The sequence below is a fragment of the Hirundo rustica genome, chromosome Z, assembly GCF_015227805.2.
Source record: "Hirundo rustica isolate bHirRus1 chromosome Z, bHirRus1.pri.v3, whole genome shotgun sequence".
In the NCBI taxonomy this organism is placed as follows: domain Eukaryota; kingdom Metazoa; phylum Chordata; class Aves; order Passeriformes; family Hirundinidae; genus Hirundo; species Hirundo rustica.
The window spans coordinates 58,360,929-58,387,151 of record NC_053488.1 but is presented as its reverse complement, the minus strand read 5'-3'; the positions used below and the strand labels follow the sequence as shown (position 1 = coordinate 58,387,151).

The 26,223-nt window shown below is 41.4% G+C and overlaps 1 protein-coding gene across 1 annotated transcript; it reads left to right on the top strand.

Annotated features, from left to right (window-relative positions):
• Positions 1 to 473: 473 nt before the first annotated feature.
• ENTREP1 (endosomal transmembrane epsin interactor 1) lies at positions 474 to 24,627 on the top strand. The gene is given in 10 exon segments (XM_040091000.2): positions 474 to 660; positions 663 to 703; positions 13,207 to 13,284; positions 14,703 to 14,831; positions 15,601 to 15,708; positions 15,824 to 15,942; positions 20,818 to 20,866; positions 22,275 to 22,369; positions 22,580 to 22,871; positions 23,953 to 24,627. Coding segments are annotated over 10 exon segments (1,287 nt in total). The 3' UTR covers positions 24,142 to 24,627.
• The last annotated feature ends 1,596 nt before the right edge of the window (positions 24,628 to 26,223 follow it).

Below are 26,223 nucleotides of genomic sequence, written 5' to 3'. Positions count from 1 at the left end.
GAGTTATTTTAAAACTTTACGCATAGTGCTCGGTAGCAACAGTGACCAGGGATAAGAGGGCAAAGGAGAAAGGCAAGGGAAGGAGCAAAGGAACAAGAGGAGGGGTAACTCCCACCAAAACTATTTCCAAACGGCTGCCGCAGCATCAGCGGGGAGACCCGGGACGGGAAGGATGGCTGAGCGTCCGGGAGAGCCGGGGACGGCGTCCGAACTCCGGCGAATCACTTTGCGCCGGACTCGGCGCCGGCTGCAGGAGTAGCCTCGGCCCCGCCCGGCGCTGAGGGCACGGCCGGGGCGGTGTTGCCCGCAGGGGAGCGGAGCGGAACAAGGCACCGGAGGCGCGGCCGCGGGGGCGCCGCAGAAGTCGGCGCCCGAGGGGCTGTCACGGGGGCGGTGGCCCGGCCTGGCCCGGCCCACCGGCCGCAGCGGTCGCTGCCCGGGAGCCGCTACCGGTACCTCCCGTGTCGCCGGCGATGGGGCTGCCGGAGTCCTGCTGCCCTCTCCAGGGACTGTTCCCGCTGCCCCAGGCGGCTGCCGGGCTCTCGCCGCCGCCCCTCCGCCCGTGCGCCCCGCTGCCCTTCCACCCGCTGCTCGGGCTGGGACTGCTGCAGACTGGTCTGGGCTGCGCCCTGGTGGCGCTGAGCTTCGGGGCGCTGTCGCTGAGCAGGTGAAGAACGCGTGTCTGGCCTGGGCCGGCTCCTTGGTAAGTGACGGCCGCGGGCCGGGACACGCCATGACGGGGTCCGGCCGTGCGTGCGCGGCCCCTCCGTGGTTGGCTGTCCCGAGGGAGGCTGATCCCGCTCTTCCGCGATCGCTTGGAGGCGGCTGCCGGGTAGCGGGGTAACGGCTTTCTGCAAGTTCTGTAGGATGTCTGCAGGACCTCAACTGGGTGACAAACGTCGAGACAAACAAATAAGGGACTTATTTCCTATTTTTGAAATGCTTTTTTTGGAAAACAACAACAACAACACCCCACCCAAATACTCTGTTATTTTGTGCTGTCAGACGCAGAATTTTCGAAAGTCGTTGTGTATGTAGATGTTGCATGTTTGTGCTTTGTGCCTTTACTCCATTTTACTACCTTTCTACATTATGTAGTCATAATGTAGAAATAAATCAGTAATGTTCCGGGGGGGAAATGGATGGACTTAGGACCGTTTTGTAAGGAGTACTGAGAAGTTATTCAATCTCCTGTTGGGCCCTGCTTTAAACCACAGCTTTATAAATACGGAATACATATGAGAGTTTGTATTGCAGAAGCCAGGCGGTAGTAAGCAGAACTTAGTAAGTGTTGGAGAGTCAGATAATAATTAAAAAAACCCCTAATTTAATAGTCATTGGTTAGAAAATAATCACGCCTTTCTCCTTTTAAAAAAATAATGTTGAGTCTTTGTCCTGGTGTAGGGACAAATTTGGGGACAAATTGAATAGGATCCCTCCGGAAGCAAAACCCAGTGGCCCCTCCCTCCAACCAGCCCGGCAAAAAACTTCTTCGGAGAAAAGTGGAAAAAACGATTTAACTTGACAAACGAAGTGCATACAAGTAAAAAGAATGAATAATATGAAACAATAAAACCTCTCCTTCTGAAGTGAGATGGCAAACTGAGAAAGTCCTTGCCGTGGGTGTAGCTCGGCTCTCTCTCTCTCAGCCTCTCCTCAGTCCCAGTCTCTCTGGCGCTGCTGGAAAATGCCGAGCTCCAGGCCCCGGTGGGCCGCAGGTGCAGCCCCCAGTGCTCCCCTGGGTTTTCAGTCCAGAGCAGGTTTAAACAGTTCCAAGAAAAAGGAAAAAAAACAGTCCAGGGAACTTCTCTGCTCTAGCTAGCTGAAACTAACAAAAAGCAAAAAAAAAAAGATCTCTGTCCTGCAGTCTCTCCAAGCCTCCGCCGAACACGCTGTCCGGAGAAGAATGTGGAGGAGTCAGGCAGTTTTCTCAAAACAAACTCCGCGCTTCTCCTTGCTCTTAGAACCAGTCTTAAAGGCACAGAACTCAATATACAGCACAAACAGAACAGACGATTGGGGATACAGGCATCATAAAGTTACCCTAGGACAGTCTTTATTTTCAAATTGTAGAATCATAATTATTTAAAGAGAAGTCAAAGACCATGAAAGGTCATATTCTTTCTTGCATGGATGAAATCCCCAGTATGAGCAAAAGTGGAGTCTGGAAGAATTGTTAAGGTTACTTAAAGCACACATTTTATATTTTTGTATGTGAATGAATTTGCTGGCTTAGTGTAAGTAATTTAGTTTTCTGAGGCAATGCATCTTAAATTGAAAGGAAGGAGATGGTTTTAAATCTTAGCTTAGTTATAGTGGTTTAGTTTTTGAAAATGGGTTTCAGAGCTAACTTAACACCTTAACATTAGCAGGATCCAGTGCTAGTTTCATATACAGTTGACATTGCATTGCTGTGAGAGAAGTAGGTTGATGTGCTGGGTGTGCAAGCTGTTTCCATATATAAGTGAAATCTGGGGCTGTGTGGCTCTTAATGTCCCAGAGCTGGGATTTGAAAAAGAGTTTTAGAGTTGCTTTTGTTTGTGTGTGGGTATAGGGATTTGTTGTTGTTGTTGTTGTTGTTGTTGTTGTTGTTGTTGTTGTTGTTGTTGTTGTTGTTGTTGTTGTTGTTGTTGTTGTTGTTGTTGTTGTTGTTGTTGTTGTTGTTGTGGTTGGTTGGTTGGTTGGTTGGTTGGTTGATTTGGTGGGTTTTTCTGTTTGTTTATTTGGAATTTTTTGCCCTATTGTCACTTCTGAAGAATTTTTTTGGGCCAAGGCTGTTGTTTAATTTTTATGCAGCACTCCTTTGGGATCCACATGGGTATCAGTGAGAAGTACCAAGAATTAGATATGAGAGCTGTGGATAGAATGACAGAATCATAGATTCACCAAGGATGGAAGAGAGATTTGAGATCATCAAGTCCAGCACTGTCAACCCAGCAATGCCCCAAACCCCTAAACCACATCACGCAATGCCAGATCCTGATGCCTGTTGAACAGCTCTAGGGATGCTGCCTCCACCACCTCCCCAGGCAACCTATTCCAATGCAAGACTAACTTAACAGCAAAAAAGCATTTCCTAGCACCTAATCTGACTCTCCCTGGTCTCAGCCTAAGGTCATGTCCTCTGGTCCTCTCACTGCAGTGCCTGCAGGCACTATAGCAGATATGGGCCCCCGACTCACCGCAACCTCCTTTCAGGGAGTTGTAGAAAGTGGTGAGGTCCCCCCTGAGCCTCCTCTTCTTGAGACTGAACAGCCTCAGTTCCCTCAGCTGTCCCTCATGAGAGATGTTCTTTAGTCCTTTCAGGAGCCTCCTTGCCCTTTGCTGGGCAGGCTCCTGCCCCTCAATGTCCCTTTTAAGGTGAGGGACCCAGAACTGAGCACAGACTTGGGTGAGGCCTCCCCAGTGCCCAGTACAGGGGCACGATCGTCCTGCTGGCCACGCTGTTCTTGACACAGGCCAGGAGGCCACTGGCCTTTTTGGCTACCTGGGCACAATGCTGGCTTATGTTCAGCTAGCTGTCAACTAGCACCCCCAACATCCATTGTTATTTCTCAATGTGCATTGGTTAACACAAGCAAATTTTTTAGGAGTTTTGTGGATACAGGGAGAAGCTGGTGTTAGAGACTCCCAATCTGGAAGGGCCATATTTTCATCAAGATAAATGTACATGCTATCAGTCTCAAACTGCCTAAGACTTGCGCAGTACTCCTGTGTCAGTATTGCCTGTGTTCTGTGCTGTTTCTATAGTATGTTGTTGCTCTTTCACTCTTTAATGTTCTACTTTGTGTAAACCTTCTTTTTCTTTCCTAATTTTAGTTAAATAGAAAGCAAAAACTCTTCTTGCTCCCTTCTTTTATTTCAAATGATCTTTAGGATGGTCACATGCTGAAGGAGATTGCCCTGGGATATTGTGCAGCAGATGGGAAAGTTTCTGACGTGAAATTGATGAATTGATGAAAGCTCTGAGCAGCCTGCCATGATTTCATAGCAGACCCTGAGAACAGGAGATTACACAGGAGTCTTCCTCAGCTCTCTTATAGCCACAATTATTATGTGATTCTATGAAATGGTTTGGGGTTTTTTTTCTCTCTTTTTGTATGTGCATTCTATAGAGGTTTGATTTTTGATAGCCAGATTAGATCAGCTTTAACACTGGGAAGCATTTCTGCTGAAAGACCAGTGAAACTCTGGAACAAGCTCCTAGAGATGTGGTTGATGCCCTAAGCTGTCAGTGTTTAAGAGACATTTGGACAATGCACTTAATACTGGGGTTTGATTTTTGGTGAACCCTGAAGTGGTCAGGCAGTTGAACTAGGTGATTGTTGTTGGTCCCTTCCAACAGAAATATTCTATTCTATGTGGAAGAATAAAAAGAAAAAGGAAATAAGCAGTAAAGTCTTCTTGAGGGTAAGGAAATCAAGCCGTTAGCTAGCTACAGTCTTTCAAGGACGGATTGTTGGTTTCTGTGAACATATTTATGTTGGGCTAAATATCTATTATGTCTGCCCTCTAGTAACTTGAACGTTTTCTCTAGGGAGTTATGAAAAATGCTCAATTACATGAATTGTAAAAGCAAGTTTCCTAAATGTCTCAACAGTGCAAATCATTACAGCCAGAGTCATGACTTAGAATTATGGCATTCATAAGCAAAAATTAAAAACTCATTCCAAACTAAAACAAATCCTTTTGTCAGTTGTGACTGTCCTCCCCTTTTAACTCCTTATGTACAGCCTTGGCACTCCCAGTGATGGTTTCTCACTGTCTGTGTTTGGGTTCTTGTGAAGGGTCAGGCTGTCACAGCTGCCACTTCAAGCCAAGGCTTCGGTCATGGAGAAAAACAACCAGACTGTACGCTTTTTCTGTGATGGAAGATGAAAACAACAGCAGCACCAGCAAGATTCTGGTGCTGCTGTTGCTTTCAAAAAATGCAGGGTTGCAGTGCTGTGAGAAAGGAGCTGGGGATGGGTGGTGGTGTTTCAGCCACTCATGTTTTTCCTTGGAGGGGAGAAAGGAAGAGAAATACACTGCTTACAGGTGTAGTGGACCTTTAGTAGCACCATCTACTACTGTGAGAAAACAGCCATGAAGAGGGATGGCTGTGATAAGACCTTTTAGTAAATAAAATGGAGAGCTGTAGTTGGGATTTGCCACCTGCACTGTTTTACAGATGTATTAACAGTGTGGGATGATGCTAGATAAATAATATATCTGAGAGATAGGGTACTGCAAGGCAAAATCAAGCTACAGTCATACCTTTCAAGGACATTTTTGCAAGGGATGCCTAGCCTTGAGCAGTTCAGCTGCTGAGAAGTCTGGGTTCTGAAATCCTTCATTGGTTTTATGTGCTTGAGAAATTTCTGTTCTGGATATCAGTTGTCAATAAGTTTTGGAAGTCAGCTTGTAATGCTTGTGCTTTGAAGCTGATTTTTTCTTTGCGGTAATGCTGAGGTAAGACTGGACTCAGTGATCTTGGAGATGGTAAAGGTCTTATGTTTCTTCTTCTTTAGGTCTGTCCAAATGTATTAATGGGGAAAGGGAAACTCACCTACCCATCCAAGTTACTCGGGTATTGACTCTGAACCGTTCTGGGCTCAGTGTTAACTGCCATGCATAGAATCTGGATCTTCCTCTCTGCTCCTAAGCGCCTTCTTTCACACAGCTTTAAATCTTAGTTTTACCTTAAGGAATCTAAGTTCTTTCAGAAAGTACATCAGTTCTCGGTTGCTAGTTCGATTGTGTATGTTTTGAGGGCAGCTCACATCTTTGACCGGTCATGCTTGCTGTTAAAGCCTCTGTCCTTATTTGTATGCCAGACTGGACTAATTTGAGTTTATGTTGCATTCACAGAATTGCCAGGAGCTGTACGTGTTTTGCTGAATGCAGAAGCCCTTAGTGAAGCAGCCTTTCCTTTCAGTTGTATGTATATTAGTTGCAGTCCTGTAGAGTGCTTTTTAGGTGACTCTCTGATTGTGTTTGTTTCTGGTTTTGGGGTTGTTAACACCAACTGAAACAAAGACTTCAAGTTAAGCATCTCTCTGGTGTCTGCTTGGTGCTTGGGTTCTGCTGCTAAAGTGGAGACTCAGCTGTGATCGAATGAAAGGGCAAGGAGTGCCATCATCCAACAAGGCGCCAGCCTGTGGTGTAGTGCAGAGTTTAGCCGCTGCAGCTGCAAGTACTGGGGAGCATTTTGGTACCTGCAGAGTGCATGGGATCAAGAAGTCAACAGAATGCATGCAGACTGGTTGAATGTGACTCTGGCTTTCGGCTACATCGAGTACTGCATGCTTCTGTTGTTTGCTAGTGTGGTGACTTTTGTGTTCATGCATGTCTTTGTTTTCATGTAAAGCTTTGAGGGGTTTGACAGAAAAGTCAGAACTGCATATGCAGCATGAGTCTTTCAGTGTGGATTCTTCTCATGTTTTACAGTGCAGTCACATAAGGATTTGAAATTTTTATTTGAAACGCTTTTAATTTAAACATGTTAATATTTTTGGTTTATGACAAATATTTACAGATCTTACTTTGAAAACAGAAAAAGTTTATGGAATTCAGCCTTTATTTATAACCTGGAATTTTTAAAAGAATTTATTTGTGGTAATCCTTGTACTTAATAGAAAGTTTATATCCAAAGAAAAATATGTTCCAGAAAACTTTAAATAAAGATTTCTTGCGGCTGACTTCTGCTATGATGCCTGGACCTTGTCGGATTTTCATGAATTAACAAAAATTTAAGGTATAGATCAAGATACTTCATTCCGGCAATATTCTTAAATTTTAGCTCTGCTGGTAACAGTGAGCTGTCAACAGAAGCTCCATATCGTGTCCCTGAGAGCCCTGAAAAACAGGCTCTCCCATGGCATGTGGTTTAAGACAAGCTCTCATTTGACTTGTGAGAATTACTGCAGTAGTATCTTCTTTCCCTGGATTTTAGAAGTAAAATAGCTCAGTGTTAACCTCTTTGCTCACACCCCAGACTCCAGCATTAGGTCAATAAGCAGTAATTATGAAAAAGTTTTAAAGTCAGTATAAGCAAGTAGAAATATGCTTTTAAGTGTGAGAGTATGAAAAGCCATTAGAAGCTTTTAGCTATTTTTATGCTGCAAAAGCTCTTCTCTCATACATGGAGTGTTTTAGTACTGCGTTTGAAATATGAGACTTTTAAAATGAAATTAATTAATTTGTCTTTTCTTGTGAGGCTTTCTTTTATTGACAGTTGTGTTGTGGGTCTCCATATGGTACAATAAATAGTTCTCAAAATGGACAGAAATCTAATATGGTCCTGTGAGTTTTCATTATTGCTGTTGCTGCTGTGTATATGGACAGTTAATAAACGGACATACTCTTTTCTACAGGATGGTTATAAAAAATATGCATAGACTGTAAACGGATATAAGAGTCGGTGATCGTGAAACAACTGTTTTTTCTTTCATTTAAGTGCCTACTTGGGCATCAGTCCTGCATGTGCATATTCAAGTGAAAGCAGTTCCTCTCCGGAATTAGATACTTGCTTCATTGGCAGCAGCAGCCGGACAAGGAGCTTCCCCATGCAGAATGAAAGATAGTGTCAGAGGCTTACTGTGCAAATTTATTCTTCCTTGGAGTCCACAAAAGGCATGGTGATACATTTTTATATGAAAGAGATCATACATGCAAGATATTAGCCAATATAAATAGAATACACTTCACTTTCATGTAGTTTAATTCATATGAAGGTTCCTCGTGGCTTTCTGCAGTTGTTCACAATCCATGTGTGCCTTATGCTCCGAGGACAAAGCTGTGAGCCAAACTAAGGCCATCCTTTGAGCTGTTTCCATTTTTATAACTTCAGCCAAGACCACTTACATCTGTTTCAGTTTTTGAAATACCATGTTTGCCTTTTTCTGTTATGTTCTAAATTGAGAAGTACTTCTCTCCTCTGGGTAGGATCTTCTATCACGGGGATTGTACCCCCTGTTTTTACTTGTAAAAACACAGGGAAATTATCTTATTACACAGGGGGACACAACTTGGTGGAAGGCAGCTCTGCAGAGAAAAACCTGGGGATCCTGGTGGACTACAAGCTGCCCATGAGACAGCGAAGTGCTCTTGTGGCAAAGAAGACTAGTGGTGTCCTGGGCTGGATGAGGCAGAGACTTGTCAACAGGTCAAGGGATGTGATCCTTCCCACACCTGGAGAGGTGTGAAAGCTGTGGCTGTTCAGCCTGGAGAATAGGAGGCTTCAGTGGGAATTTCCTGCATCTCTATAAATAGCTGATGGGAGGGAGCAAAGATTAGGGAGCTGGACTTTTCTCAGTAGTGCTCACTTCCAGACATGAGGCTGTGAGCAGAACTGAGAAAATTGGAAATTTCATCTGAACACAGAAGACAACTTTTTCACTGTTATGATGGTCAAAAACGGGTGTAGGTTTTCTATAGAGATAATCAGAACCAACTGGATATTATATTCAACAGCTTGCTGCATGTCACAAAATCGTAGAATGGTCTGGGTTGGAAGGGATCTTATGGTTCCAGCTCCTCTGCTGTGACACCTGCTTGAGCAGGAGATTAGATTTAGATGGTTTCCAGAGGTCCCTTCCAGTCTCAGTGATACTGTAAAAATGCTGACCAGTGATGGAGCAGAAAGAAAAAAGATTTTTTCTCTTGGTAGTCAAGTGTGTCTTGTCTGCTGTCAGATGTGTGGTAGAGAATATTGTGGTTGTGGTTCAGATCATGGTAGTGTTTTAGTTTTTGTATGTAGAGGAATTATTCTTATCTTCTGCTCATTTGGCAGGATTTTCTGAATGTTGGATTATTCAGTCAAAAATACACTATATATATAATAAAAAACAGATCAAGATTACACTTGCGCATGGTAGAATTTATTAGAACATAAATGCAGACATTATCATCCTTCTTTTGAATATTTATGATAAAGTTCCTTCTCTTCTCTCGGGTTTTTTCTCTGCAAGATTCAGGTGGTTTTAGAGTCTTTTTGCCCTCTGCAAAGCTCTGAGCCAAACGCAAGAAAGAGACGGAGTCTTCAGGTTCTGATTTTTCAAGGTTGCATGCTTAGTTTTTTGTTTCTTATCTTACAATTTTCTCAGTGCCCAACAAAGGTCTGTGCGGCTCCTCGGGCATCTGGTGACTCCTCGACTCCTCCCGAACTGGGCTGTCGTTATCTTTTATACTAATTGCTACATATTCTTTATTTATCATTACTTGCCAATACCTATCACTTACACTGAACAGGTCATCCCTACTTTGACCCAATCTCTTTGAACTACTTTGTGCCGCCATCACTGCAGAAAATGGAGTGAGGGAAGAAGAAAGAAGAAGCAGGAGACAACGCCCCAAATCCTCCATCTTGCCCCCATTCACTTCAATACTAAAACCCCAAATCTACTATTTTCTCACCCTGTGATAAGCTAAACTACTATCTTTCACACTCTTGTGGCCTGCAATCCCTCCCACAGTGCAGGAAGCCTTTCCCATGGACTGGGATCAAAGCCAGTGTCCCTCTGGGCTCTGGGCTGGGGTCCCAGACCCCCCTGTCCAGGTCTCTGACCCTCCAGGGCAGCCAAAGGAATGCCCTGGACTCCCAACACTCTTCCTCTTTGTTCTTTGATTTCTGACATTTTAGAGAAATACTAGTGATTTTTTTTGTTTTTCAAAATTTTGGATTGCAAGTCTGGATTTTAACTGTAATTTTTTGTATAGCTGTAGATGGAATTGTTTCTATTGCAGAGTCTGTACCAAAGGAGACAACTTGAATGTGAGTTTGTGTCATGGGTTAGTACAGTTTGGTTTTTTAGTTATAGAAGAATGTAGAAGAATTCTCCAGGTCAGGACCTGGGAATTGCTTTGGAAGAGACAGGGACCTATCAGAGCGTTAGTTAGAATATTGGCGTCTGTTCTAACCACTGAAATTGTTAGCTGCGACTTCGGGAAGTATGATATAAAACCCCGTGAATTTCCTGCAGGTAGGTTCTTTTTTCTTCTTTCCTTTGGCCAGAGAGAGACAGGTAACATCGAGCTGGGCCTGCTGCTCCCACCTTTTTGGGGGGATCTGGCCTGAGGCCTGGCCGGATTCCATCAGCTCCCAGGTGAAGGGGAGTGGGGTAGGAGAGGTTGCTGCTTTACAACAGCTACTTTCTCTAAACTTCCATGGAGCAGGGAGAGATCTCTGCGGGCCCCTGATAAGAGCTACGGGCACCATTTAGGCCGAGGCCACCCCAATTTACACCGAGGGGTGGGTCAGAAGGCATTTATGATCCTGCTTGGTTTTTCGTGATTCCGGACAGCCCGAGTGCTCTGAACTCTGATGGTTCTGGAGTTCTTCCTCCCTCACCAGCACGGCCTTGAACATCTAACACCACAAACTACAGAAAGAGACAAAGACTCCGAGCAGATTTAACTCTTTCTTAGCAACATGAAGCTTCCAGAGCTTGGCCCTTCTCTGAGAGAGTAAGAAAGGATAAAGTGACATAAAGAACAACAGCATGAAGTCAGTAAAGCAACAGTGAAAAGACTATTGGGACAGAGGGTTGAAGAGTTGGTTGTTCTATTCTTACTTGAGCCATGGAAATGAACTCTATATTTAGATCATTCCTCTAAATCATGGGAAAGATATGCTTTTGGGGAGATGATTGTTTTAATTTGTGTGTGGATTTGAGCAAAGGTGTTTGTGATGAACTAAGTAATATCCTATAAGATGCTTGAACAGAGATAAAGATGAGAAGCCCCCTGTGCCAGTGAAGAAGTGAGAAGATACCTCTGTACCTTGAAGTGAGGAATCCTTTGCTTTGGAGTTATTCATCTTTAAAAAGTGACACCCCAGTATGCAAAAGTCTTAAGACCCATGACCCATAAGCAGCTTGGGAAACTGCTCCTGGGAGGGTCACAAAGGCAGGTTTCTCTGGGCGGTTGTTTTTGTGACAGTTTAAAACCCACAAGAGAACTGTTCTAAGTTGTCAGTGGGATCCATGACTCTAAGACAGACTCTTACCCTAAAGAATTGATGAAAGACTATTGTCAGTGAAACTGACTGAAAATTACAAGTTTTGTCTCTTTTTGTTGTTTTATAAGAAAGTGAACAGTTTGTAAGGGGAGGGAAGAGTGTTTTTGAAGTTTCATTCAGTTTTAGGTTTGTTTTTTTTTCCCCCAACTTTCTTTTTTCTATTCTTTTAGTGTATGTTAATAAAACTATTTGTTAATTTTAAGGTTGAACCTGCTTTGTTTTTCTCCTAGTCTCTCTCCCACAGTCTCTCTCTTAGTAAGTACCAAGACCAAAATTTAGTGAATGTGAAACCACTACAGTTTGCTACTTTTGGGGGTTTTTTTGTGTTTTTTTTTTTTTTTTTTTTAAGTCTTTCTTTACTTTGACCATGTTATTTTTCTCCATTTGTTCATCCTTTGAAAAAGGACGAGTATACCTCTTGGTTTTTTTTAATAGCGTTTCATGAGATTGGTGCCATAAAGATGTTTTATGTTGAAACAGCTTCTATTTCACTTACAATACTGGCTGATTCCTAGTTGTTGATGCCCTGTGTTGAGCCCAGTTGAAAAGTTCTCTTTATATGAAATACCTGTGTGTACCAATTTTTTTTTCTTTAAGTAGTTTTTTTTGTCAGAAGAATAACTAAGATAATTTAGGTAAAAGCATAAGGAATGGGTTTGATTCATTGATGTGCTGAGCAGGGAGTTATTTTTTAAAAAAATCTTTAGATTCTGTGTTTGTATGGAAAAACAAATGACACTCAGAGTGCTTTCTAGAACTAAGCCCCTATTATCTGTGGTTTTGTGATTAGTGCAAAGCTGGGACAAAACACTTTTCTTCTTAATACTTTATGAATTATTTTGTTCTTAGTGTGTCTAACACCAAGTAGTCCCAGTCCTCTTCAGAGATTTACTATATTGGGGTTTGGGGTGTTAAAATCTACCTTGCAGGATAATGTTATGGTCAGACTAGTAATGACTAGTAATGCTGCGATTGAAGAATTTAGCTTGCACAGTATAATGCTCATTGACTCTTGACCATTCACAGGGAATTATTTCCCTGTACCTCAGAAAATGGGAACATAATTTGTGCAATAGCTGTTACATATTTCTGTTTCAGATTCCAGGCAGCTAACCATGGCAGCTAAATTTATTTGGAAGGCCATGGTGTTCTTTGCATGTTTAGGAAGTCCTTGTTGATGGATCTCCTGTAAAGCTGTCTGGAGCAGAACTGAAGTCTTGTCCCTCATAGTGTCCTTTTTTCCCCTCTGGTTTTCTGTCCCGTCCTGCTTTTTCAATTTGGACAATTTTGATACAAAGAAACCTGAGTGAGCAGATTGTTATTAAACAGGATGCTTTAGGACATTAAGAATCTTATACTTGCCTTGTAGGATTGAATGGTTAAAGGAGGAGTCTTATTTTTATTTGTGTCTAAAGCGGTAGTCTTGCTAAAGTAGTTCTCTTGAAATACAGAATATTTTTGCCTGTATGGATAGGGACAGGGATGGTTCTTCCATATGTTCAAAATCCATATCCAAAGTCATGGAAGCACAGATTGTAAGGGCATATGTGAAAGCAAGACATCATTTTGTCCACTGGCTCTCTTTATCCTTTTTTCATGTATTTTTTACTCCTGCCGTTGCTCGATTTCAGGTAGTTTATAAATCTGAAAGTATTGTCTGATTTACGAGTATTCTGCTTTTTGTAGCCAGGAGGGAATAAAATCCTACAACTGAAGTCTCTTAAGTGTTTCCATTCTCACTGTACTGGGACAAATATTTTTCATTTATTTGTGCTGCAGAATAATTCTGGAAATATGCAGAGTGAATGTTGGCTTAAGATATTTCTTCCTCTTCAGGTTTCTTTATTGTTCTGAATGTGTTGAGAGCTAAACTTGGTGGAAGAGTATGACACACAGTGTAAGCTGGGCAACTTGCAGATCATACTTTTCACTCCAGCAAAACCTTTAATTGTTTCTAGTATTGCTACTGACATTTTCAGTAGTTGCATATATTTTATTTCTGCATAACTAGTGTGGAATAAGGAGAGAAAAGACAAAGAATTTTGAGAGTAGGTTAAGACACTTTGGGTCACTGAAGTCATGGTCAGCTTTGAAAAGCAGAGGATCATTTCCAGCTTTAGTTTGTGATTGGGATTTGGTCTGTAAAAGGTTCCTTGAGTTGTTTTCCTGTACCCACTGAAGTTAACTTTGTTTTGGTGTTGTTCCAGGTTAACCTGTTTGTTCAGTGTTATGCTGGATTAATACTAGGATGTCAAGGCATTCAGTTTGTGTCCAGATGCGATTTGGTGAGCACACATACTGATTTACACTTATTTCTGCTCATTATGGCATATTAGCTTACTGTGCTGAGATCAAAAAATGTTCTGATGTAGGGTTGCAAGTAATTTAAGAACTAGCATAAAGGATAATTGTAGTAATGTAAAAAATATAAACTGTTGAAAAAAGCCTGAGTGTGCGTAATGGTGAGCTACCCACAGAATGTTCATATTATGATCTGTGGGTGGAATTATTCTTCCTGTTTGCCTCACCTGGCGAGGACCATTGTGTGACAACTTACAGCAGAAGCTGTGACGAAAAGAATAAGGTAGATCAAATCATATTAGCTTTTCAGAACACTTCCACTTGAGGAAGATACAATCTATACAAGGCAGAGCAGAATGCAAAAGGTTTTTCTCAAGTGGTTGTCATAAGAAATAGAAGAATCACTGTTTATGAAATGGAAACTGGAATAATTGAAATTTAAGGGTAAAATACAAGGTGACTTGGTGATGAAGAAAATTGTGTTTAAAAGCTTGAAAGACTTTATGGGTTATTGGAAAGATCTTTGAATATCTATTCTCATTCATTTATTCTTTCAGGAAAGCTGCTATTGGTTCCTTGACATGCCAGTAGGTATATTGCATATAAAGTCCAAGATTATATACCCTTGGCAACCTAGATTCACCCAATATCACTGTACCAAAGCCAAAATGAAAATTAATAAAGACAGTCCAGATGAGGTGGTCAAATGTTACAGAAGTTTCTGAGTTGTCTGTATTTGGATTTATAGAGTACAGCAAAAAGACATTCCTGAAATAATTTATTATTTTGTAGGATGGCTTCTGTAGATGGAAGAGTGTCAACATTGTGACTCTAGAATCTGAAAGCTAAAACCATAATTAGTTCTAGATATGGGAACATTGAATTTCTACTTTGAAAACTAAGATGATAAGATTAATTTGAACATGAAAGTTAAAAACAACAGTGGTATATAGATATGGCTGCTAATGACTTAACTGAGTTGACATCATAGTTGTAGATTTCATTTCATCCATAGAAATGCAAGATATATTCTTGAACCATACAAAATGTGTACATGTCATATAAAGTGGTTTACACAACAGTCAGAGAAATAATTTCTAGGCTATGATGTATTGGAAAGAGCATAGGTAGTAAAATTGCTTAGTAGTCGGTGCAGCTTTGATTACAACTAAGTTGTATTTAAATGTGTTAATGCATTACCCATAATGCTTTCTCTCAAATATAGTATATAGTACGGCTTTATAATATAGGAATCATTGGCAAACCAAACTGTTCAGTTATATGATCCTGTATTTCCAGTCTGCTCTGTGGTGATGGATTTAGTCTAAGACATAGGTTCTATGTTATGCAGGTAAATATATTGCATCAAACAATTTAAAAAGTAGAGTTTTGTTTCTTATAGATGGATATGGATGAAAACAAGACTTGTTTGTGCTGTGAAGAATTTCATTCCAGTACATGCACAGAAGTAGAGGCTGTACTGAAGTTATACCATGTGAAGTCATGCAGTGCTACTCACCTTCTTCTCAAGGTACCCTGCACACACATCCATAGTACTGCTTTTATAAGCTCATGCAGCAGGGCAGTGCTGAAGTGATTGTGTGTTTACTGCGAAAAACACTGGTTTTTTTCTGCTCTTCCTCACTAGTCAGAAGCTCTTCATGGTTCTGTAACGTGGGGCGGAGGGGTGGGGTTTCATGTCTGGGTTTTGACCAGTGCATTTCTGAGCCAATAACCAGTTCTTGCTCATTTTTTGTGTTTGGTGCAACCAAAACTGCATTTGAATCCAGACAAGATTGCAGGGTAAATAGGATCTAAATTTTAGCAAATGATTTGATGCCTTTGTTGGTCTTTTGAACTTCTCAGCCTTTTGTGGCTTACTAACTGCTAAAATAAAACTCCCATTGATCTTTAAATACCAAAAAACTTTGACATTTCTTTAAGGGTGATCATCTTAAGCGTGGATTTCCCACAGAGAAGTTATGAGGAAGGTTATAATTCTTGGATGAATAGATGGATAAATCACATCTGAGCTGTATTAAACCCTTCTGGATCTCTCTGTCAGGACAACAAATTGTGTAAAACAAGTTTTTGCAAATTACTTCAGTCTTGGAGATTGTGCTGAAGACTTCATCCCATATATTTCTGAGAAATAACTGCCACGGTCATCCCTGTGTTTTCTCTATTTGTTTTCATTTTGCATTAGTATTATTATTACTACTATTATTGTTGTTGTTATTTTGACATTTACAAATACCATGGTTTAATTTTTAAATTTCAATAATCTTTATGTTCTTCAGAAAGTTCTCCTAGGTCTTAGTGCCCTGAATGCTGTCACTGCTACAGTTTGCTTCATAGCAGCTGCCCTGCATTACTTGCAGATACTTGCATCAAGAAGATCCTGCACAGTAAGTGAGCACAAGGCACCTGCCATAAAGAGTGGAACAAACAGTATTAATAGATTAAACTGTTCAGCAATATTTATAGCTCAGAAGAGTTTTAACAGAAGTTTTGTTTGACTAGGATGAATGTGAGATTGCTGATGAAGATCACAATTTGGATCCTGATGATTTTGTCCCACCAGTCCCACCTCCCTCCTATTTTGCAACTTTTAATTCTTTTACTCCACAAACAAGTCACAGGTAAAACTGTAGAATCTCCTCCTTTCTTTTAGTGTTTTTCGAAACACTGCCTAATCTTTTAAGACTGTTTTCTCTGGTGAAAAATGTTTGTGATTTTAGGGGTATTAAAAAGAAAAAAAGGAAGAAAGAACTCATTAGTTTTGAGATAGCATAAATACAATGTGAGTAAAGGGGGTAAAATTTCATGGGTTTGAGTTTAGATTTTATAGGAACTATTTCTGCATGAGAGAAATACTACTGCTTAACACATAGGTGAGAGAACTTACATGATGCTGTCAAGAGCAGGTGAGGGCAGCAGTGGGAAGCCAGACAGAACCACTTGGTTCTGAACGATGTTCCCCCACAGATCTTCCTCCCAGAGTCATTATTCTCCCTCTTGGGTTGTAAGGGCTGACTGAAGGGTGTGTTTTGACTGCATTGCCTGGAAAAGTAATCCCTTACCCTGCAGGTAGTTACTTGCTCTTAAGAATAACTTGCAGGTTGGCTTTAGTTTATTACTCAGGTGGGGGCTGCATTATTCTGTTCTGAACATACAATATTTACACATAAAGTATTTTGATACTCAAGCAGACTATATGGATCTTGTTTAAAATTCCTCCTTTTTGCAGTGTGCAGGAATGTTTAGCGTATTTCGCTGTTTCATCAGGAATAGCATGCATGACTTTCAAGACTTTATATTCCTGGCAGAGGTAATTACAGATCCTGGGATTGCCTAGAAAATGATAACATGGCACAACAATAGGATTTAGAACGAACAGGTCCTCTGAAACACCAGAGACTGGAGCTGAATTCAAAATGTTACTAAAGACCTCTATGTAATTCTTGGTTCAAGTTGCTTATGAGAACAGAATGGAATGTGTAGTGATCTCTTTGGAAGAATAATTATTTATTGAAATATGCTTTTCAGAGTTCCTCTGCTTTAAAATGGACCAGTTATTTTTTGTCTATCATGTCATTCTAGATGGTTATCTCTCTTTCCCAGATGGATTTTTTTTTTTTTTTTTTCCCGAAGGAGAGGCTGCTGAACAATATTTAAGGCTTCTGTGGTCTAAATTTGAGTACCTATCTTGCCCATGACCATGTTAAAACTTTTTGATGGTAATGTTTAAGTGATGATGACATCTTTCTGAAGTCAGGCTACTTGGTTAGTGGCCTGACTTCAGAAACACCCTGGGTAGTTATACACCAATGCAGAAGTTAAAGCATCAGACAGACTTTTTTTCTGGTTTTGGAAGATGAGTAATTATGACTCAGCCCAGGCTGGATTCTGCATGAGTGGCTGAGATGAGATGTTGCCATTTCTCAGTCAGCCTCCTCACACTTCTTTCCTCCCAGACTAGATCCTCAACTCCCTGTAGCACCTGTGCCCTGGCTTTCTGGGCTGAGCTCCATGATGCCTGCCCAAACCTGTAGGAGGGAAATATAAATATAAAATGGGAGCTTAGGTTGGAATTTTGGCAGAGGAAGTCTACGGGTTGTCTCAGCTGGTGCAGTGTAGCAATCTATAAATAAAAATTGAACTTTCAGTTTATGCTTGCAAGCTGTCATGCCAGGGCATTTGTGTATGATGCTGTGATTCCCTTGGCATCATCAGGGCTGATCAACTGAGCATAGCTCCCGATGGAAGTTAAAGTTGTGCACTACTCTGCCAGCAGAATAAGGACAATCCTGACGGCTGGCTGCAGGAGGAGCTCTAAGCTTCTCTGTGCCAGCTAAAATTGTTTTACTGACTTTATAATCACTCCTGTCAAGCAGAATGGGACCTCCCCTGCTGAAGGTAGTAGGCAGGCATGCAACCTTTCGCTGGTGGCAGGAAGTGCTTGGTAGCTGCTTTGTATCATCACAAACTAGGTGTATGTATTTCCAGTACCCACCACCATAAGACAATTATCTCTCTGAAACATGAACATTAGTAAGGATTATCTTAAAATCTTGAAATCTGTTTATAAATCTGTTCAAAATTTAAAAAAATACCAAACAAACAACTTCTCCAAAGTAAAAGCAGCACTGTACCTCCAGGACTCACTGCTAACACAGCTCCACTGGTGTTGAAAACTTTATATTGGTGATGGATTTTGTAACCCTGTGTCTTGGATTATGTAACCTATAATGTGTACTCTATTTCATCTGTTGAAAGCTGGTTTTTGGGAGATGTTTTATCCTTTTCTTGTAACTCCAAGGGGGAGGGGGGCGGATGCCTTCGGATAACGGCCCAGCCATTAAAACCAGGTGGGGCAGTGTTTCTTATCTCTTTCACCACCCCTCCATCCTCCTGGGAGACATCTTCTGATAATGAGCCATTAGGGCCCACCAATGACATGACACATTCCATCATCCCATTGTGAGATGCTCCACACAGTGGGGGAGGAGCCAGCTGTTCCCAGCTAGATAGAAACTGGGACTGAAAGACACAAGGCATCCGATTTTTTCACTGGATTCGTGGAGGAAGATCAGACTCATCTCCTCACCACTGGACTTTCTACAAGACCATCTCTACTCCACAGAACCACATCTGTTACTCCAGGAGGATTTATTTGGACTGCTTCCAGTACCCTGACCACCAGGGTGCCAGGTCGTATCCCTGACTCAGGATGTTTTCAGGAACTTTGTTTGCTTCTTTGCTTGGTTTTTTTTGTACTACTACATTCGTGTTTTCCTTTTTTTAAATATTCCTAGTAAAGAACTGTTACTCCTATTCCCATATCTTTGCCTGAGAGCCCCTAATAGCAAAATTATAATAATTTGGAGGGAAGGGGGTTTACATTCTCCATTCTAAGGGAAGCTCTAGCTTTCCCTGGCAGACAACTATCTTTCAAAACCAAGAAACCATGCATGATTCTTGGTCTACCTTATTTTGTTGCTGGCCCTTACCTTCTGATTTGCTAGGCTGGTACCTGTTTTATATAGGTTGTGTCACTCCTTTTTTTTTAGAAATTCTAAGTTGCATTTGTGTAGATGATAAGGTGCTGTGCTTGACAAGTACATATCATCCAAGGCTAAATTTTCTTGAAGGCTCCTGCCACTGGCAGTGGCTCCTGCCACTCTAACACCTGTTAGAGTGATACCACAGATTTTTGCCATGTTCCGAATAAAAGACTGTTTACATGAATTTGGTTTTGTATTGGGTTTGCATGGCCAAGTTTTGGCAGTGGCAGGGAAGCTGCTGGAGTTTGAAGATTCCTCTATGCCTGCAGAGCTCCAAAGATGTACCTGCTGCTGGAGAAGGCTGGACCAGAAATTATGGTAACACCACTGTGACAACATATTTAAGAAGGAAAAAAAAGTTACTTTGCAGTTGTATTGGTGCTCAAAGAGTGACATGAGAATATGTGAGGGGAGCAGCCCTGCAAACACCCACCTGAGTCAGTGGAGAAAGAGGGGCAGAAGATGCTGGAGCAGAGTCTTCTGCAGCCTGTGGTGCAGCCCACAGAGAGGCAGTTGTGCCCCTGCAGTCTTTGGAGGTCCACGAGGATGCAGAGATCCACCTGTAGCTCATGGAGAGCCCTCACTGGCGCAGATGGGTGTGTGCAAAAAGGCTGTGAAGCCCTGGGAGGCCTGTGCTGGAACAGGTTCCTGGCAGGGACCTGCAGACCCATGGAGAGAGGAGCCCATGCTGGAGCAGGTTTGCTGATAGGGCTTGTGAGCCTTTGGGGCACGCACGGTGGAAACAGGCTGTGCCTGAAGGATTGATCCCATGGAAGACTGACCCACTACAATATTTTATGTAGAACTGTTGCCTGTGGAATGCACTCACGCTGGAGAAACACCTGGAGAACTGTCTCCTGTCGGGGGGAGTAGAAGAAGGACGACTCTCCCTGAGCAGCAGCAGAAATGTGTCATGAACTGACTGTAACCCATGTTCTCTGCATGGCAGAAGATGAAGTCTGGGGAAGGGTTGAGGGCGGGTGTTTTTAAGATCTGTTTTACTTCTCATTATCCTGCTCATTTTTGGATAGAATCAGCTAATATCCCCAAGATGAGTCTGTTTTGCCCGTGATAGTAATTGATGAGTGATCTCCCTCTATCCTTATTTCAAGTCATGTGCCTTTCTTTATATTTTTTCTCCCTTGTCCAGTTGCAGAGTGGAGTGGCTGTGGTGGGTACCTAGCACCCAGCCAGGTACAAATTTTTTAACTCCTGAATGATCAAGAAAATTGTTTTCTGTAATATGCCAGGTGCCACTAGATGGAGGTACAGAACCAAGCTTAGTGAGAAATGTACATAGCTTCATCCTGTCCTGTTCATTAATTTGCAGCATATAGTTTCACTCAGGAAAATGAGGAGTGGGAAGGATACAGCATGTCATAAGGAAAATATTTAAGTAAAGATTTTAATTCCTTTTTAGGGTCTGGTGACTGATTTACAAAATACCTAATTGCAGAAGTTGACTGACCTCTCTGACCATATGCTGTCATATCTTAGTATAACAGATTATAACCAGGAGGATTTGGGGCTCTGTGAGATTTAGTTTTTTGCAAATAAAGCTGTAGCTCCCTTCTCTCTGATCAGGTAGTTTAAGGTGATTTTTGTACTAGGTTCCAAATTGGCTTCCTTCAAGACTGTAGTCTGCTACTTCAGTTGCGTAAGACTAAACAGATTTTTGCAAACATTTAAACAGGGTTTAGATGAATGTTACTGTTCAGTAAGTGTGAGTCTGAGCACACATACATACACCTCCAGACCTCTGTGTCCAGTTATTACAGATTTGCAGGTGGGATGGGGAAAAAAATCAGTCTCTAATAAGATTGCTACTTTTTTGTTTCTAATAATTCAGCTGAAAAAATTAAGGAGCCTTCCAGCAGAGTAAGCCTTTCCCCTTCAAATGCAAGCTGTGTGCCTGCAGGAGTGAACAGGAGAACCTTTGATCCCTTGCAGAAACGTTCTAAAAGTGACCCTGTGCTCCTGCACTGCCAGCTGCCTCAAGGTGACTTCATTTTCTCTGTCAGTGATTGTGTAATGGTTCTTTAAAAGAAAGCTTTTCAAAAGTTTGGTACACTAGTACCTGCAGAAATCAGCTATTGTTTCCCAACAGAGCACCAGCATAACAATAGTTTGTGCTTTGCCAAACCTTCTCCACCTAACTCCTTAGTCTTGCTGCTCTTGAGGTTTTCCTATCTAGGAACAGGGTCTGTAGTCTGGGTATGAGGGAGGAGTGGTGGAAAATGAGGGAGAGCACACAGGATTCCTCAGTGCACTGACATCTAAAATCTTTTAAAGTGCAGTTGTCAATGCAAGCAATTTAAAGCAAAATTGGCTTGGGGATGTGGTATTAGCCTATAAATTTTCTTCCCTTGTCTCAATCCTCATATAATCAAAAAAAAAGCCCCAAAACTCAACTCATGGTGCAAAGTTGATGAAACTGCTTTGGTGTCAGTGATCAATTCTGTTGCTGTGAGAGAACTGCTAATGTGACTACACATTCCATGATACTGCTGACAATCTTGAAAAATGCACCAGACAGGGGTCTTGCAGTTTTTACTAGAGGATATTGGAATCCCCACAGTAACTGCTGACACTAAAAATGTAAGTGCCAATGGAGCATGTTAGTAACATTATTTTGGATCTTAGGAGCAAGCTTATTTGGATTACACTTGCTGTTTTTGTGGAATGTTTTCACAGCTCTGCTGTATCATGTGCTTTGTCTTGTCCTCCTATCAGCTTCCACCACAGCAGCCCAGAGAATCTGCTGCTGAAGCAATAGTTACATGACACAGAGCCTATCCATAGCTGTGAAAGCAGAGTGTTTCTGCTGTACAGACTCCCTGTCAGAAGCATTTGGAAACTTTAGGCTCGGTGTTAGGTTAGGTCTGTTCAGCAGTTAGATCTGAGTTAGTCACAAGTGCAACAGAAAAGGAACTCACTGCAGCAATGGAATTTGCTTCCACTTGGAGTTCTTCTTGCTGGGAAGTTTTGCATCTCCTCCTGACATTTTTTGGTCTGAAGCCAACATTAAAGTGCTTCTTGAACAATCTGTCATTGTGGTTTTAGGTTTTGGTTTTTTCTTTCTTTTAATGGGGTCAAAATTTGATAACTTGTTTACACCAAAGGCAGTGATTTTTTATTTTGACCAAAGGCAGTGAAATTGATTCTGTATGGTCCTTTGTTTAGTCCTTACAAGGTAATTGTGAACATTTTGGTGGGGGGTTGTGTGTTTATTTTCTTCCACTGAATTTCTGCTCTGTAGTATTACTAATTTCCAGCCTGACAAGTAGTTTTTTGGGGGTATAACTTGTCCTCTTGACTGCTAATAACTAAAAGTTATCAACAGTTTAGGAGAGATCATAAAAGCCTTCTACCTTTATGTTTACATTAACATTCAACATGCATTTCAGGTCTCTTCAGATCAGAAACAAGAGAAAGGAACCAATGTACACAAAACGACAAAGAGCTGGCCGAAGCAGAACAATCCCTCCACACCCTTTGACATGTAATATGCACTCAATCATAGCTATGTATGACTATTTTACAGGCATTTTGTGTAAATCAAATAGTGAGCCTTCCATACCACCCTGACCATGCCAGACTGTTAGGTTTTACAAGGTTAAACTACGCACTGCATCCTCATTGAATCAGGAAGGGAATCTGGGAATACCGTGAACTATGTGGATTGTTTGCTTTGTTTCTTCTTTGTCTTCAGGGACAGTGCTCAATGTGAAACTGCAACACTCAGTGTAAATCCACTGAATGCTGTCACCTTGTGAAAGAGTTCAAGAGCTTTGAGGGGAAGACCCCAGTCTCTGACAGACTATAAGTCTTATACGGACACTAAACAGCGTGTGGCGTGGATCCTTGAGCAGTCCTCCTGCAGCATGAGCCCGGACATACACGACTTGGTGGAAAACATCAAGTCTGTTTTAAAATCAGATGAGAAACATAGAGCAGAAGCTGTCACCAGTGCCACTTTCCTTGAGCAGGTAGTTTTATTACTTGTATTTATCAGGTGATGTGGAAAACCGCTGCACCTGGTTTGGAAGTATAGATTTACATTTGCCAGTCAGCGTGTCAGAGTTTTTGGACCAAATTGGCTTCCTTCAGCACTTTAGTTTCATGTACATACATGTGACATTCCTTGCTCTATCAGCCACAAGCCAGAGCATGTGTGTATTTAAAAACTGAATCAGTCTTCTGTTGAGGAATCGTGAACTGCAAATAACATGACAGCGAGTGGTAGGGGAGAGGAGATGTTATAACTCTGTTTTTGCTATTGCAAACCAGAAAGAATGGAGGCTGACAAGGAAATTTTTATGTAAACCCACTAGAAGCAACTTCTTTGTGATTGGCTCCCGGGATAAAAATAAGACCTACTACTAAAGAATGGAAAGCAGAAAAAAGAGAATATGTGCTTACATTAATGGAATGAATATCCAGAAGTTTTGGATACTGCAGACTTCATCAAACCTTTTTATAACTTACAATTTGGGTAGATTAACTGATTCATGCATAACGCAAGTGATTTACTATGACAGCTGGTTTTAGTTTTGGTTCTCATGCAAAATGCATCAGTGTCATTTAGGCTCTGCAAATAAAGTGGGATTTCCCACTGCATCCTTCAGGCAGCAAAAGTCTTGACAAATTTGACAGAAACAGGAGGGAAGAATGCTCCTTAGGAGAATTTAGTTTATCACACAGGCTTGAAGGTTATTACAGTTCAGTGACTTCTGCAAGAAAGCAACACAGAGGTTCCTTCTAAACAATACCACATATGCCATAGGTTGGTTGGAGTGAGAGAATTCCTGTGTACCTTTGAGGAGGATACCAAACCAACCTAGCAAAAACCCCACAGAAACCAACAAAATAAATTACCCCACTCCTTTTCGCAACTGGGACTGCCTTTCCCATGCTTCCTTGGCAAATGCTAGGGGTCTTACAGCTTTTAAAATTATTCTTTAAACATAACAGGCAACACTAACTAGCTTCTTTCTAGTTGGGTAAAGAGCTATTTTAATGGAACAAGTTTGTGAAAACAAAACTGATTTAAACTTCTCTTTTCTTTTTAAAGGTGATGCCCAGCAAGCCATGTCATTGAGAATCCCTCTGTTGCCTTTCAGACTGCATCCTGGATTGCTGTACCTGGAGAGCTGTGGTGACCTAAGTACTTTAACCACAGACGGAGAACAGCAAGCAGAGGGGAGAATCCAAAGAGCAGAACATGAATGACCTCACAGTCTTATTGGTGTTGTCAGGGAAACTGTACTTTGAGATGTTTTTTTGGTTATTCCTCAGCAGAGCAATTCTGTCAGACATATACATACTGCAGAGGAAAATCACCTCTGGCAAGTGGGTGGATTGGTTTGTCAATAATCATCTTGATTTTTAATATTTGTATGCACAGACTTCAAAGGGGAAGATGATTCTACCAAGAGTATTAAGCAGATTGTAGGATGACCTTTACTGGGCTCTCAGCTGCAGCTCATCTGTTTGTGACACATTACTGCCCTGCATCTCTGTGAAGTTTGGTAACGTATAGTTGTGGGGTGTGATGATGCATCATCCTTGTGGAAGGAGCTGTCAAAAACAGTATTGAAGAACTTGGCAAATTTTTGGTACTTTGGTTTAAATTAAAATCTCCTGTCGTAAAATGGAGACCTTCAGATACAAAAGTAAGCTAGTAAAAAAAAGGGTGTACAAATTCCAAAATTATTCTTTATAAAAGGTTGTTGATGTGCAAACTGTACCAAAAATAAAAGCTGTCTTGAAGAAGTGCTCTTTTGGCTCAGTGAACTTCTCACTTGATAGCAGAACATTATTTTTGTCTTACTGATGGAACAACATCCAAACCCAAAAGCAGTAAGTGTTTTGCAACAGGTGGTGCTGGCTTGTTACTGTCCCAGGAAGAAAGGCACTCTGTATAGTCTCATTTAAAATGCTGTTTATTACAGCAGGTGCTAAGTACAAAGAAGCTAGTATAGCTAATTTTGTACTCCTTCAGGTGCTGGGACCCCCCGAATTGTGCAGCATCAAGCAGGGTACAAGTTACGCAGATCCTATCCATTTTACCCCACTTAAGTCATTTGAAGGAATTAAATTTTTCTTAGGGAACAACTCTGCATCACTTCTACTGTCAAACAAAAGGGCTGTTCACATGGGAGCTTACTGCTGTGCTTCTAGATGAAGGCAGGGACATACATGTACTGCTGGGTGGTTACAATTTTGAGTACCACTGGGGCTGCCTGCAGGCTCCCTTCTTATAATCAATCATCTAAATTTAATCTGTGGCCAAGGGACATCGCTGGAGGTCCATCTGTAGGAGCAGCTCAAAGCACAGCACAGGCCTGGCCCTACTCAGGTAGGAGGTACATGTAGCAAGAACTCTTTATGTATCGTGATTTTAGATCAGGATTGTTGCATATGCTTCTGCACTGAACATCTATTCAAATTGCAGTCCCAGCCCTGACAACAACACTCAGTCCACACAGGTCACCAGCTTCACCTCTTCAGCCTGCAAGGCACTACAGGGTGCTGGAACTGGGAGGGAGGGGTCGGCTTGTCCTCTGTGTGGATCCAAACCATTAAAACACTAAAGGAGAGGGCAAGAAATGTGTCACCTGTGAATACAGCAAATCTGCGAAATTTTTGTCTGTACTGCTAAAATAAGGGCTTATTTTTATCCAATGAAATGCAGAAAAGTTTGTAACACAGAAATTGGTATGTACAGCTAATGGTAAGAATAAATAGTAGGATGGAGAGTGGTACACAGAGAAACACAGAAAGCAAGCTCAGCCTGTCTACTGCACCCTTTACCAGGGACTTAACAATTTCTTCCATCTCTCATTTAAGCAAATAAGGTGAAATACTTAATTCTCTCATTTTGATGGTATTGTATTTCATGTTTTGAACAGCCACTAAGTAGCTGAGTGCCCATGTTTAGTTTTCTTAATCAGCTGTCTTGTGTATTTTCATTTCTGTGGTTTCAAAGTACTCATGACAACCTGTGAGGCACAGAAAATCCCATGAAGCCTCACCAGAAGAAACACTCCCTAGATGACTTTTTCTTTTGGTTGGCTATCAAATACAATAATTTTTCATAATTTCTCACTATACAAGTAATTTTAACCTTAGCACAGGCAGTTCCAGGATTAATTCTAAGGACAGACATATTACAATTCCACTTTTTATTTATTCAAATGATGTTAGGTCTTTAATAATAAACCATGCTGATGACATGTGAAAGAAAACAGTGATTTTGGAAATTACTCCAAGTGTGAAAAATTTTTATCAAAGCCTCATTTATGAAAAAATCCTATTTAAAGTTATTCAGTCAATGAAATAGTATCTCTGTCA